The sequence below is a fragment of the Carcharodon carcharias genome, chromosome 4 (genome assembly GCF_017639515.1).
Source record: "Carcharodon carcharias isolate sCarCar2 chromosome 4, sCarCar2.pri, whole genome shotgun sequence".
Classification (NCBI taxonomy): Eukaryota; Metazoa; Chordata; class Chondrichthyes; order Lamniformes; family Lamnidae; genus Carcharodon; species Carcharodon carcharias.
The window spans coordinates 134,889,334-134,904,985 of record NC_054470.1 but is presented as its reverse complement, the minus strand read 5'-3'; the positions used below and the strand labels follow the sequence as shown (position 1 = coordinate 134,904,985).

At 41.2% G+C, this 15,652-nt stretch overlaps 1 protein-coding gene across 2 annotated transcripts in view; it reads right to left on the bottom strand.

Annotated features, from left to right (window-relative positions):
* ell2 (elongation factor for RNA polymerase II 2) overlaps window positions 1-15,301 on the bottom strand; it is a 170,388-nt gene extending 155,087 nt beyond the window's left edge. Inside the window, exon 1 of one of the 2 annotated variants that reach the window (XM_041186087.1) lies at window positions 14,959-15,301. In XM_041186087.1, coding sequence (XP_041042021.1) covers window positions 14,959-15,093 — 135 coding nt within the window. In that variant the 5' untranslated portion in view covers window positions 15,094-15,301. The remainder of the gene's footprint in view (window positions 1-14,958) is intronic. The other variant, XM_041186088.1, reaches the window with a different exon arrangement.
* Window positions 15,302-15,652: the final 351 nt, after the last annotated feature.

The window sequence follows — 15,652 nt, the reverse complement described above, 5'->3', positions numbered from 1 at the left end:
GGCAATAAATGCTGGCCCAGCCAGCGAAGCTCACATCCCGTAAATTAATAATTAAAAAAAACTGATAACCACTCTATTTCAGGCAAGGCAATGAGTACGCAGCCTGGGCAGCTTTAACTTCTCAGTTCATTCCCAAAGGAGTTTAAAAAAAAAGTTCAAAACTTAAAGCTAATCTCCATCAGGTGATTGCCAGTAAATTACTAACCTTTGCCTTTAAACCAGTTTTTTTTTCCATTAAAATAATTGCAGTTCGAATAAGCAAACAGCTCTCCTCCTCAACTACCATGCTGGTCAGGTGATTTCTTGGAAAAGTCCCATGTGAACTTATGATCTTTTAAAAAAAAATCTAGGTGTCCAAATAAGGCAATGTCCTTCAAATTTTGAAAGAAAAATACAGTTCCTGAAGATATGGTTCTCAACTTGTAGAAGATTTTACTGTCTGTTTTCATATTTCTTGTTGGTTTTTTCTCATACTCCAATTTCTCCCACTATTATATTTTTACAAATCTATTTTTATTTGACAAATTTCAAGACATTCTAAGCAGATTAAAATCCATAAAATTTACCATATTGTTTGTGCAGAGAAATATCATATTAAATCACATCAGTCAGAACAAAAGAAAAGCAGCTTTGCTGAGGCTGAGAAGTGCCCATTGCCAATAATAGGCACCAATCGACATGCCTCACCTCAAAAATCCTTAGAAATTAAATTGTCATTTCCACTGGTAATCAACACTCAGTTAAACGCAGCAAATAGATGAACACTCAGAATTATATCCGTTTCCAAGAACCCAGAGTAGCGTCAATCCATCTGGCAATGAATGGACTGCCAACTTCACCTGTTGTTACATATCTAGAATTGTACAGCAACACCCATCTAGCTATCAACTTAGAAAGCTGTTGTAATAAACAATCAGCTCAATTACATAAGCCTTAAAACATAATTATCCACCTATGTAGCTTGTTGGTCTCCACTTCTCAACATCCTCTTTAAGTCACTCTCATTTGTTGTTTCACCTGGGAGATAAACAAAAGAATCTAACTGCCCCTGAGTTACAAATGACATGTTTATGACAAAAGGTATCCCTCCTTACCTTTCTCGGCCTGTCTGCAGCCTTGGACATGTTTGACCGCACCATCCTCCTCCAAAGCCTCAATGCTGTTATTCATCTGGTTGGGACTGCACTCACCTGGTTCCATTTGGACTCATCTAATCATAGTCAGAGAATCACCGTTGATGGCTTCTCTTCCCACTCCTGCACCGTTACCTCCAGTGCCCTTAGGAACCTTTGGCCGCCTCCTGTTTCTCAACAACATACTGCCCCACGGGGAGATCACCTAAAGGCATAGCTTTTGTTTTCACATGCACGCCGAGAACATCCAGCACCCCCACCACCGCCTCTCTCAACTCCTCCATTGTTGCTAAATTATCAAACTGCTTATCCGAGATCCAGTACTGGATGAGCAGAAATTTCCTCCAGTTGGGAAAACTAAAACCATTGACTTCTTTGGTCCCTGCTCCAAACTCTGCTCCCTAGTCACTGATTCCATCCCTCTCCCCGGCAACCATCTCAGGTGGAACCAGGCTATTTGCAACCTCGGTGCCATATCTGACCCCAAGGCAAGCTTCCAATCACATTATCTGCACCATCATTAAGACTGCCTGTTTCCACCTCCTTAACATTGCCTGACTTCGCCTGTCTCAGCTCAACTGCTGCTGAAATGCTCATTCATGCCTTTGTTACCCCTAAATTTGACTGTTCTAATGCAGACCTGGCTGGCCTTCACATTCTACCCTCTGTAAACAGGAGGTCATCCAAACTCTGCTGTCCATATCCTTACCTGAACCAAGTTCCATTCACCCATCACTTCTGTACTCAATGACTTACATTGGCTCCTGATCAAGCAACATATTGATTTTAAAATTCTTATCTTTGTTTTCAATTCCATCCATGATGCATCAGAAGTTTTGGTAGTGGCAGTCACCATAAAGCTGCCATTTATAATACAATGCAATCTATTAGGCAGAGTGACTGAAAATAGCTCTATGTACTTCTGCATTTATTCTGACAAAATTATTACCTCACCATTACTGCATAAAGCTTCACAAGTCATGACAAAGATATTCTTGCCATTAGGAAGAAAGCAAGAATACAGAGTTTTAAGAAATAACTGCAAATTCAATTTATATTGCTAAATTCATTTAGCATCATCAGATTGCGTTCAATTTGAAAGGTCCCTCAGCTAGTGTTAATTTAACATATATTCTAAGTCTTGATTTTTATCAATTAAATAAGATACATTTCCTGCACCCCTAACAGTTTCACTGAATAAAATACTGAAAAGTAGGTGAGAATGAGTAAACTGGAAAAAAAAGACTCCAGCTCAAACTCAGTTGAGAAAGGACTAATCCAAATTCCTGATTCATGCTACTGTTGACTTGAGCACCCAAATTACAAAAGGATTAAAAAAAAAAAATTCCAACCAATTGTTACATGGCAACACTGGTTGACAGTGCTATTCTCTAAGCTACACTTAGGGTGAGACAGATATCCCTCTGCCTGAGCTCTGAAGAATCATACAGACTCGAAATGTTAACTGTTTCTCTCTCCATAAATGCTGCCAAACGTGCTGAGTTTTTCCAACATTCTCTGTTTTTATTATCTCTGCCTACACTTGATAATCTTCTGCAGCTACCTGTCATGTATGAGGTTGATACAGAGACCTTATTGAGCTTGAAAGGCCATTGGCTCCTTAGCAGCAAATAAAACACCTGGAAAGGATGGAATACCAGTTCGGGTACTGGAGTATGGAAATCCCCACCTGCTGTCATACCTCCATGACCATCTCCTCCTCTGCTGCAGAGAAGGCCCTGTCCAACAGGATGTGAGTGACATAAGCATCACATTATGCAAGAACCAAGGTGATCGAGCAGATTGCAACAACTACTGGGGGCATCTCACTCCTCAGCGTCACTGGGAAGGTTTTTGTCAGGGTCATTCTAACGAGGCTACATCGATTAACCAATTAAATATACCAGGTGGCACAATGTAGCTTCAGAGCAGACAGATTCATGACAGCGATGACTTTCTCCCTACAGTGCTTCAAGGGAATTGCAGAGAGTAGTAAACATCACTCTGCCTTACTTTTGTGAATATCACAAAAGCATTTGACACTATGAGCAGGACAGGTCTCTACCAGATACTGGGGGGGGGGGGTGAAGTGGCTGTCCTCCCAATCTTTGCAGTCTCATACAATCCTTCCATGATAACATAAACAAGTCCATTCAATTTGACAGCTCCATCTACGAGTTTGGAAATCATGAACACATGCCACACCTCAACCCATCAAGGCTGAAAGCCAAGGCAAAAGTGTGGCAAGTCCTGATCAGAGAACTCCTGTATACTGAAGATACAGCACTAGTTACCCAACCAGAACCAGCTCCAAAAGCTCGTGACTCGTCTGTCCATTGCCCGTCATGTTTTCCCTCACCATCAGAATGAAGAAAACCGTAGATATAGGATGGGTACTGTCTCTCTGCCTGTAATCAGACTCAACAACACACCATTCGAAGCAGTCAGCAAATACAGCTACCTTGGAACTACAGTGACAGACATCCTGTCTCTTTCAATGAACAGCTCAGCACACACATTAGTAAGGTAGTCACCAACTTTGGCGGATGAACAAAATAGGCACAGAAAATCAAACTGATCTGCAGCAACAAGTTGCTTACCTACAAGGCCTGTATCCTCAGCACACTGCTGTATGACAGCAAAACCTGGACAACTTACACCGACCTAGGAAAAACGCTCAATAACTTCCATCTCCGGTATCTATATTCATCCTTGGTATCACAGAAAGGCAAGGTCACGAATGAGGCAGCCCTTTCTAGGATAAACAAGCTGAGCATACAAGCACTAATCAAGCAAAGGTGGCCTTGCTGGCTATGCATGTGCACAGGATGGTCACATCCCCAAGGATATGCTATATGGGGAGGTAGCCCCTGCCAAGAGACCAACAGGATGCCCAAAGCTCCGATTCAAGGATGCTATCAAAAGAGACATGAAAGCCCTCAACATCAGTCATGACAAGAGGGGAACCCTAGCTGACGACTGATGCAAATGGCGACAACTGCTATGAGCGAGAGTTTGCCACCACCGTGACATGTGGCTTCAGAAGCTCCAAAGCTGATGCTAGTCCTGCAAACAAGGCGTTAGTGGAGATCATCCTGCACCAATGGCAAGGGACAACTTCATGTGTGACATCTGTGGCAGACTTTGCCTTTCCAGAAAAGGCTTCGTCAGCCATTGAAAGTGCAGATGATCTCATCTGACCTCAAAGTTCTGAGGCTGCATTTCCATCATCTCTTGCAGATGGAAGGATGCCAATCACCCTCTATTTGAAGTGTACATGAGTGGACAGGAGTAAGGATAGGAGCAGGATTGCCTGCCAACACTCAACTTGCACATAAATAATCACATGGGTGAGGTAACAGATAACAACTAGACCTCATTAAAGAAATTCAACTGAATTTAAATGATTCTATAAACAGCTCCAAAAGCAATATTATACAAAGTAACTCAATCAGACATTTAAGTCACATAGCTGCAGCACACAGATTGCACAAATACAGCTATGTGATTCTAAAGCTAAAATCAACATTGATCTTTAAATAATAAAAACAAGTATTAGAATGCATTTAATTATTAAAACCGCATCTGATAACGCAAGAACAGCTTTTCCCATCGAGTCACTAGGTCATATTTGTTCCCAGTTAAGGCAACGAACTTTAGATGTAAACTTGCATGCATCTGTCTTTACCTCAATATAGCCTTGATTCAAACATGGGCAAAACAGCTGAACTCCCGAGGTGAGGTGACAGTGACTGCCCTTGACAGCAAGGTTGCATTTGACTGAGTGTGGCATCAAGGAGCCCGAGCAAAACTGGAGTCAATGGGAATCAGGGGAATACTCACCACTGGTTGGAGTCATAGCTAGCACAAAGATGGTTGTGGTTGTTGGAGGTCAATCATCTCACTTCCAGGACATTACTGCAGGAGTTCCTCAGGGTAATGTCCTAAGCATAGCCATCTTGAGCTGCTTCATCAATGACCTTCCCTCCATCATATGGTCAGAAGTGGGATGTTCGCTGATGATTACACAATGTTCAGCGACTCCTCAGATACTGAAGCAGCCCATGTCCAAATGCAGCAAGATCTGGGCAACATCCAGGCTTGGGCTGACAAATGGCTAATAACATTTGTGCCACACAAGTGCTAGGGAATGATCATCTCCAACAAGAGAGAATCTAACCTTTGCCTCTTGACGTTCAATGGCATCACCATCACTGAATCTTCCACTATCATCCTGGGAGCTACCATTGAGCAGAAACTGAACTGGACTAGCCATATAAATACTGCCGCTACAAGGGCAAGTCAGAGGCTAGGAATCCTGTGGCAAGAACTCACCTCCTGACTCTCTAAAGCCTGTCCACCATCTACAAGGCACAAGTCAGAAGTGTGATGGAATACTCTCCACCTGCAGCTCCAACAACATTCAAGAAACTCAACACCATCCAGGACAAAGCAGCCCGCTTGATTGGCACCTCATCCACAAACGTTCACTCCCTCCACCACTGATGCACAGTAGCAGCAGTGTGTACCATCCACAAGATGCACTGCAGGAATTCACCAAGGTCTTTGGACAGCACCTTCCAAACCCACGACTGCTACCATCTAGAAGGACAAGGACAGCAAATACAAGGGAACATTATCACATGGAAGTTCCCCTCCAAGCCACACACACCATCCTGACTTGGAAATATATCGCCGTTCCTTCACTGTCGCTGGGTCAAAATCCTGGAACTCCCTCCCTAACAGCACTTGGGTGTACCTACACCACTTGGATTGCAGCAGTTCAAGAAGGCACCTCACCACCACTTTCTCAAGGGCAGTTAGGGATGGGCAATAAATGCTGGGCTAGCCACCAAAGCCCACATTACTTGAAAGAATAAAAAAAAAGGAAATGTTGCCCAGATCATGATGAAACAGGAGGTAGTTCACACTTGAAAGGTTTAAAATTGATAAGGAGGCAGTATTGGATAGACTCTCTGTACTTAAAAGTTGATAGGACACCAGGATCAGACAACATACATCCAAGGATACTGGAGTGGAGATTGCAGAGGCCCTGGCCATGATTTTCCAATCTTCCTTGGACTCAAGGGTGGTGCCAGAGGACTAGAAAATTGCAAATGTTACACCCTTGTTCAAAAAAGGATGTAAAGATAAGCCCAGCAACCACAAGCCATTCAGTTTAACCCCGGTGGTGGGGCAGCTTTACAAATGTTATATTTTGGACAAAAATAATAGTCACTTGGGCAAATGCGGTTAGTTAAGGAAAGCCAGCATGAATTTTACGGGCAACTGGTGTTTGACTAACTTGCTTGAGTTTTTTGACGAGGTTAACAGAGAAGGTTGATGAGAGTAGTGCTGTTGATGTGGCGTACATGAACTTCAAAAAGACATCTGATGCAGTGCCAAACAGATTTGTGAGGAAAGTTAGAGCTGACGGAAGAAAAGGGACAGTTGCAACATGTAAACGAAATTGGCTGAGTGACAGGAAACAGTAGTAGTGAATGGTTGTATTTCGGACTAGAGGAAGTTTATACAGGGAGTTCCCCAATGGCCGATGTTGGGAGCCCTGCTCTGCCTGAAAAACATTGATGACTTAGGCCTCAGTGTATCATGCACAATTTCAAAATTTGCAAATGATACAAAATTTGGAAGCATTATAATTATAAACTGTGAGGATGGCGTAGAACTTCAAAAGAACATGGAAAGGTTGGTAGAACGGGAGGAGAAGTGGTAGGTGAAATTTAATGCAGAGCATTTTGGTAGGAAGAACACAGACAGTATAAAATAAAGGGTACAATTCTAAAGGGAGTGCAGGAGCAGAGGAACCTGGGTTCATATTTACATACATTTTAGGCAGTAGAACAGGTTGAGAGGAGGATTAATAAAGCATATTGCATCCTAAGCTTTATCAATCGGGGCACATAATACAAAAGCAAGGAAGTTATGTTAAACTTGTATAAAACACTGGTTCCACCTCAAATTAGTATTGCATCTAGATCTGGACATCACACTTTAAGAAGGATGTGAAGGCATTAGAAAGGATGCAGAAAAGATTCACAAGAATGGTTCCAGGGATGAGGAAGTCAATTTGAAGTCAGGACTATTGTTCCTTGGAGAAAAGAAGCAGAGGGGAAATTTGACAGGGCTATTCAAAATCATGAGGCTTCTGGACAGAGTGGATAGGGAGAAAATGTTCCCAGTGCCTTCTCGGTGCGAAGGATCGAGAACCAGAGTGTTCGCCAGAGTCTGGTTTCAACACTCTGCCAGCTGGCTTCCTGTACCCCACTCACCATAAACGTCAGCTCATCCGAACCTCTGCATCCTATCCCACATCAAGTGCCACTCATTAAATCAGCCCTACCCTTACTGACAATATGTTGGCTCCAGGTTCCACAATTTTAAATTTTGTGTTTAAATCCTTTCATGGTGCAGTGATCCCACTATCAATTGTAACCACCTCCAGCCATGGAACCTCCCTAAAAATCTATGTTCCACAAATTTTGGTCTTGTGTACGACTACTCTCTTCACCTTATCAAATGGAAGCAATGCCTTCAGAAGGAGGCTCCATGTTCTGTGTTTCTCTCCCTAAAACTCTTCTCTAACTCACTGCCTTCTCCTCCCTTCATGTAGTAGCAACCTTCCCTCCTGCTCATTTGCGCTTTCCCTCTTCAGTTCCTTCTAAGAGCCTCACATTTTCGATTTCAATGAACAATAGGCAATGCGACTAGAGAAAAGAATACACGAAGGAAGTGGTTCTCCATTGCCTCCCTCGTGCATGCTTAAAGGAAACACAAGTCTTCTCAAAGGATCTTCCTCCGCCAGCAAGCAACCGTTGTCCCTAAAGGTTTAGCCCTTCCGCCATCATCATTGAAAATTTGCTGGTTCTATCACCATTAACCATGGCTCATAACTGAGCATGGGACGACTCAGAAAAAGGCAGGGATGACCACCCCCTGCAGGGAATTTTGTAAAGTAACTGACAAAGTGAGGAACAGAAAACATCCCACACTAGCAGGGTATTTTCTACATTTCCAGGTTATCACTGTGAAGGCCAGTATTCAAATGATGCATTCACACTACAAGTTTTGCATTGTGCAAAATGGAATGGATCTTGCATTAAAAGCCAAACTTTAGTAAACTCAGCGTTGAGGCCTGCATTGACTGAAATGAGATTACATCCTCCAGGAAGTCTCACTTCTCTGTTCCAGTTTCAAGTTGGGTGCAACTCCAGATCCAGGCTGTAGTGTCATTGCAAAAGCAAAGCTGAACCACTGTGCATCAATGCTACAGTTATATTGTGCATGCACCCCAAATCAACCAAAGTTTTAGAAAATAATGGATTTTTAAAAGGCTATACCTAGATTCATGAACACAAGCCTAGAGCTAGATTGTTGATTTGCATTAGGAACTTTCAAAAGTTTATTCATATTCTTTTAGGGCACTAATTTAATAGAAGTTAAAGCTCAGCTCCTTATGAACAACACTGTAGCCATTTCTGGGGATTTTTAAAATAAATTTTTTTAAGAAAAACCCTAAAACATTGGATTGTACTATTCTCAAATATCAGTCTAGAAATTTAAATTTTATGCTTCACATACAATATTGATAACCCAGATGTGATGTGCATGCATTTGCTTTTCAGCAGAAAAAGAAAAAAGTGAGACTTGAATCATCACTACATATTTTTGACAGGATTATACTCTTTATATAGCAGCAAACATCAGTCTTTTACTTCTAGGTAGTGTAGAAGTACTGCAATGCACTGACAGTTACCATGCTGATAGGCCACCGAAAACCAAGGTCATCAAAGTTGACTCATGTCACACATTGAGGAATTGCTTACTAAAAGATTGCAGCTTTTCCTTTGCGTATAACCGCAATAATTATTGTGCATTCATAATGGTAAACAATAAACATAGGTTCTCCAATTTTAGAAAGCCTTTCTGCGAGGACAATCCAATGGTGAGCTCCGTAAATGCTTTATCTGTGAACTGCTTAAATAATTGTGGGCTACCACTGAGCTTAGGCTGTATCTTTAACTCGCTTGCTTTTCCAATTTTGACAACGTCCAAAATCAAATTTGAAAAAAGGATTCCCCCTCCACCAAAAGATTTTCTTCAACTTATTTCTTCACGTTAAGCAAAGGTTTAAAAACAGGTTTCTAGTAGGCAATAAATATTAACTTCAATGATCCTTGCCACAATGTTTATTCAAATAAGCTTTTAATTGAGCCCTAATTATTGTTTTATGCAAATATAAAATTTTGTTTTCCCTTTCAAATTTAGATTTTAGTTATGTTAATTGCAACAGTGTCAAAATGAAGACAACGGTAACATTTTTTTTAATCTGCCAAAAAACATCCTATAAAATACCAAGCTTTGGAGAGGGTGGAAGAAATATCAATTCATTTTCAAAATTTTATTTTGGCAAGCTTAGCACGCATCAAAATGCCAAGTTACCCTGCATTTGCTAACAAACTTTAACTGCAAGTGATATACTTCCAAACAAGCATGCATTTTTAACAACTTGGCTAAATTGGGTGCCACTGTTGACCTTTAAATACCAAATCAATGAGATCCTATGGAGTCCAACTAGTCGGGGTACAAGCATTACATCCAAAAATCAATTTAACATGAACACTTTCCAAAATTAAGGGTCTCATTGTATTAAGTTTTCTCATTTGAATATATTTTGCTGCACATTCACCAATAAGGAAACCTTGCCATTTCTCAATATATCTATGAAACTGGGTGAAATAGAATTAGTGTGAGCCACTTACTTTAAAACCCATCCCTCCACCAATTTGGAAGCATGCATACATATCGTTTATTCCATTATTCACTCTGGTTGCAAGAATAAAAAATAGAATTTTTTAAAAAATGTTGATGTTCAGAGAAACTTGAGTGTGGTCATGCAAGGAACTCAAAGTTAGCACGTAGCAATTAGGAAGGCAAATGGCATGTTGGCCTTTATTGCAAAGGGATTGGAATACAAATATACAAGTTAGGAGCAGGAGCAGGCCATTTGGGCCCTTGAAGCATAAAGAATAGAATTTTTTTTTAAATAGTTTTGCTGCAATTGTATAGGGCTTTGGTGAGACCACACCTAGAATACTGTGTGCAGTTTTGGATGCAGATTTAAGGATGTACTCACATTGGAGGCAAAGGCTCACTAGGTAAGTCACGGAGAGGGTTTAATCTAGGTTTATATTCTCTGGAGTTTAGAACAATGAAATATGATCTAACTGAAAACATACAAGATTCTGAAGGGGTTTGACAGGGTAGTCATTGAGACATTGTTTCCACTGGCTGGGGAATCTAGAACACAAGCAAAGTCTCAGGATAAGGGATTGATCATTTAGGGCTGGGATGAGGAGAAATTTCTTCACTCAAAGGGTTATGAATCTTTGGAATTCTCTACAGCAGAGGGTTGTGATGCTCCATCATTGAATACATTTAAGGCAGAGATAAACAAATTTTTGGTCTCAGGGAATTAAGGGATATGGGGAGCAGGTGGGAAAGTGGAGTTGAAGCCCAAGATTAGCCATGAAAAAACTGAATGGCAGAGCAGGCTCAACGGGTCACATGGTCTACTCTTGTTCTTATCTTTTGTGTTCTTGTCTTAGTCATATACCTATGTTCATAGAATAGAATCATAGAATGCTGAACAAAGAAACAAGTTATTTGACCCATTTAATTTTTAACACTATTCTCATTTCTTGTGATCGAACAATAGTTTTCAACCATCAGGCTATTTATCCAAGTTAATCATTCAGCCACCTTGTGCCTGTTGGTAAAATTATCCTTCTGTTTACACAACATAGGAAATAGGAGTAAGCCATTCAGCCCATTGAGTCTGCTCCACCCTTCAATTAGATCATGGCTGATCATCTACCCCGATGCCATTTTCCCCACATAATCCCCAAAGGAACACAGAAACTATGATGAATAAACAGGAAAATTGTTTCCAAAATTAGATTCAACCCATTATTGGCTGCAAAATTAACAACTATACACAAGCAGAATATGGAACTTTGTGATAATGCCTTAAAAAACAAAAACTCCCCCAATAGTCCAGTGGGTAGTGGTTTCAACATAGTTAAACATCCCAAGATGCTTCACAAAAATGTTAGAAACAAAATGTGACACTGAGTCAATAAGGAAATATTAAAGTAGCTGATCAAAAGCTTAGTCAAAGAAATAGATTATAAGGAGCACCTTAAAAGGAGGAGAGAGGTAGAGAGGAGATAAAGTTAGGGAAGTACTTCCAAAGATTAGGCAGTTGAAGGCACAACAGTTAATGATGAAGCAATTAAAAATTGGGGGGGGGGGGGGGGGGGGGGGGGGGGGGGGGGCAGGCCAAGACCCCAGAATTCGGGAAGCACAGTGATCTTGAATGACTGTAGAGCTGGAACAGGTTACAAAGACAAGGAAGAGTAAGGCCAGAGAGGGATTAAAAAACAAGGATGAGAATTTTAAATTCCATGCTGATGGACTGGGAGCCAATGTAGGTCAGGAGCACAGGGGTGCTAATGGGTGAAGAGGTCGTGCTGCAAGTTAGGATATGGACAGAGTTTTGGATGATCTCAAGTTTACTGATGGTACCAGGTGGGATGCCAGCCAGCATAACATTGGAATAGTCCTGTCCAGAGAGACGACTAAGTCATGAATGAGTGCTTCAGTAGATGAGCTGAGACAGGGGATGTCACCAAGTTCAGTTATGGGCAGTACCGAGTTAGATAATCTTAACCTGGTCAGCACGGAGGTGCTGCAATTAGCTTCAATATTTCTGCACGTTAAAGGGATAGAAATGGAGAATGGTATAAGAGAGGCAGGCTTGATTTCCACTGAGCTTCACTGGAAAGTAAATGCTGTACAGTTGTTGGGTGACAAAATCTGGCTTGTCCACAATGCCCTGCATGCTTACTGTCCAGCCACACACATCTTGAATTGCATAATGGAATAGAGGTTCTGCAAAAGACAACATCTCTAGGAAGAGAGAGAAGAAGGGTATAAAAAAACATTTCTACTTCTCTTTAGATCTGAAGAAGTCATACAGACTTGATACATCAACTCTGTTTCTGTCTCCACAGATGCTATCAGGCATGCCGAGTTTTTCCAGCATTTTCTGTTTTTATTTCAAATTTCCAGCATCCGCAGTCTTTTGCTTTTATCTTAAAGAAGGGTATGTTGCCCTGTAGCCAATTTCTCTGCTGAAGGCACAATAAAGCATAGTTAAACAGACACACTCCAGGATCTTGCCCAAGTAACCATAGGAAGGGAGCTTTCATAATGGGGATTAGGAGGCTATTGACTATAGGGCACCAAAGCCAAGCTCAATTCTGTCCTCACCAGGATATCCAAAGAAGGGTTGCAGGTTACCAACTGCAAGTGGGAACCTTAATAATTTCTTCTTCCTTGGGGCACCAACACCAAAATGACACCGCATTCAAATGTATTAGCTGAGATCAGCTTACTTCTTACCTACATAGCACCCTAGAAAATTAGGGAATAAGGTGCAGAAATTAAAGAGAACTGGAAATTATGCTCAATCACGAAATGAAAACACATTTGTAAGTTGTCTGTTGCTCAAATTCAAGCATAATTCTGATTAAAACAGTTAATGCTCAACAAGCTCACCACACAAATACCAAAGTATTGAAGACTAAAACTCTCAGATCAATCTGCTCTACACAAGCACAGGTGATACCAACTGGCACTGGAAGTTGTGGGGGAGTCTAAAGTCTACTCTTTCAATAGTGGAGATCAATGAAAGAATGGGATTAAAACATAATAAATATCGAACTGATAAATACTGCTTGAAAACTTTAGTCACAGATAAAGTGAAAACACTATTTGTACAAAGATTCTGCTAGGAAATTTGCTGTTATATTTAAAAATGCATTGCTTTCATCATACTTTTACTAGCAGGGTTTAAGATACAGGTTTTATTGGAACACCTTATAAATAGTCTACAAATTACTGAAGTTGTCAACAGAATTGATCTGCAAAAAACGGATCACTGTAGTTGCTGCTACGATACTTTTAACCCCACAGAGCAGTCAGATCAAGTTTGCTGACACAGCAGAAAGAGACAGCACAACTCCCTTCCTCAACCCAACCACATACAAACCCAAGAGGCCAACAAAGATACGCCTGAAATCACATTACAAAAAAATTGAAATGCATTTCAAATATATACCCGAGATGTTAAGTGTTTGTTCGTCTATTATAAAATTGTAACGCGAGCTCTTTTTCTTCGCTCCTCAGTCTCAAATAATATTCAGCTTTACTTTTAAAAATAAAGATATTGCAAATAAAAGCTTAGCAAGACTTTAAAAATATATCAAGGACCCTTGTGCTGGAACCAAAGGAATTTTTTTTATGAATTAAAGACATGGCTAGATGGTTTGACGTATACCATTTTTAAATGGATTGGACTGTAATTGCTATTTCTAGGGCCGCCCGACGTCTGGGCAGGTTCAGCAGTCAACGCAATGATAGACGCTTTTTTCATAAATTATTCATGAAATTATACATGATGAAAAATCTTCGTTTAAAGAATAGAAATAAGTAATTACTTGAAGATCAGAAACTATCAAGGATAAAACTGGCTACTTTTATAACACGATTTATATAATTCGACCAAGCCACGTTTGCTCTCCGTGTCAATGCAATCTACGTAAATAATACGACTGCAATATGCCCGCCCCCGAAAAAAATTAAGAAGTCCAAAGCCAATAAAATTAAAAACTGAAGAAAAATACTCATCGCCTAATATAATAATTATCAAATGTAGGAAAATAAACGTGAATTATTAGAACTGCTGAAACAAGGATCTATTATTTTTGGCTGAAGTCTGTGTATTTGCCTAAATTCAATTACCATGCCAGGCTGGCTACTGCTGGTGTCGAGTCCCCGTTCTCCAATAGTGCTCAGCAAGTACATTTCGGAAATTATGTGCCAAAAATTCCTATAGATCAACATTTAGAGTCTAAAAATTGAACTTATAATTCCCAAAGTGACTGATTTGACACTCGTTAGTCATCGCAATTTAAATCTTTTCTAATGGTTGCACAATAGATATGCCTGGAGCTGGTATGCAAATACGATGTGTCTCTTGAGTGAAATGGTTACTGCAGAACTTAATCAGCCTTGTCTAATCGCTTCCCGACACACATCACGTACTCGGTGTCTCTATTCGCTTATGCTGTTAGAGAATCTGCTACATCCACGCAAAACTATTCTAACAACGAAGTTTATTATTTCGATTACAAGTAGAAAATATCTCAATATCAAACCAACACCACCACCCAACTTCACACGTACTAGATACCTTTGCTGGTAGACATACGAGCATTTATTTTGATGGCATGTAATACTGGAAATTAAATGCCGCTTTAACATCAACGTTAACGAAACAAATGGCAGCAGCAATGGGTGACAACGACGCCGAAGACCTGCTCCAGTCAAGAGTGAGGGGAAAATCAAACTGGTCAAATTATGTTGGTTGTGGATTGAGAGCTTTCAATTTGGTCAACTAAATCGTCAGTGACCCAAGGGTGAAAAATACTCAAAGTAGGGGAGAAGGCTCAGCGAGAATGACTTGGGGCTTTTAAGACGTGGAGTTGGGAAGGGAGTCATTTTGATTGAAAGAATGAGCTGGATTCATTAAACAGTGAATGGCTCATGATCTGAGTTTTTCTTTTAAGTCCATATCTTTCCCCGGTTACTGCCGACAGTAACTGTCAGTCACTAAGGCTACTCCCGCTAATGAAAAGTTGAAATAACGTTAATAGAACAATAAACCTTCTCCCACCCCCACCTTTGAAATCTGAAAGGCTTCCAGCGCTCGGAAGGCTGTCTCTGTCAACTTAACGTGAAAGACGGTGATTTTGCCGGAGTTCGCTTTCCCACACGACAGTCCATAACGCTGATCCTCAGTGAGCGCCGCCGCCATCTTGGAATGGCCCCTCCGACATCAGTTTGATGCCCCTCTCATCATCCACGTCCCCCCTCCCGTTCCTCCCCGGCCTCTGAAGCAACAAACCAGCAGAGCGACCGAGGAGATAACTGCGGGCCAAACGGCTGCCACCCAACTTCTTTGGACAACCACATCCCGCCCAGCTCGCCGCCTCCCGCACTCTGTGATTGGCCCAGCTGATTCCAACAGCAAACATTGCCGGCGAAAGCTTTTGTTTTCTGATTGGTGTAATGAAACATCCATCTTGCTCACTCAGACCAATAGTAAAAAGCATATCTTTTAATTGGCGGTTTTCCTAAATTCGGTGGCGAGCTGGGGGCGGGAGTTAACGGCTGGGGTCGTCTGACGTCACGCCTTCGATCCGTAGCGGATCGGCTCTCCACCTCCACCTCCCCATCCCCCATCCGCCATCCGCTGGGTGGTGATTGGCCAGGGGACGTCACTGGATGCGCTCCATAGGTTCAATTGACAAAATCATGTCAATCATATGACGTACGACGTTGCCTGTTTAAATATGTAAATAAGCATCACGTCA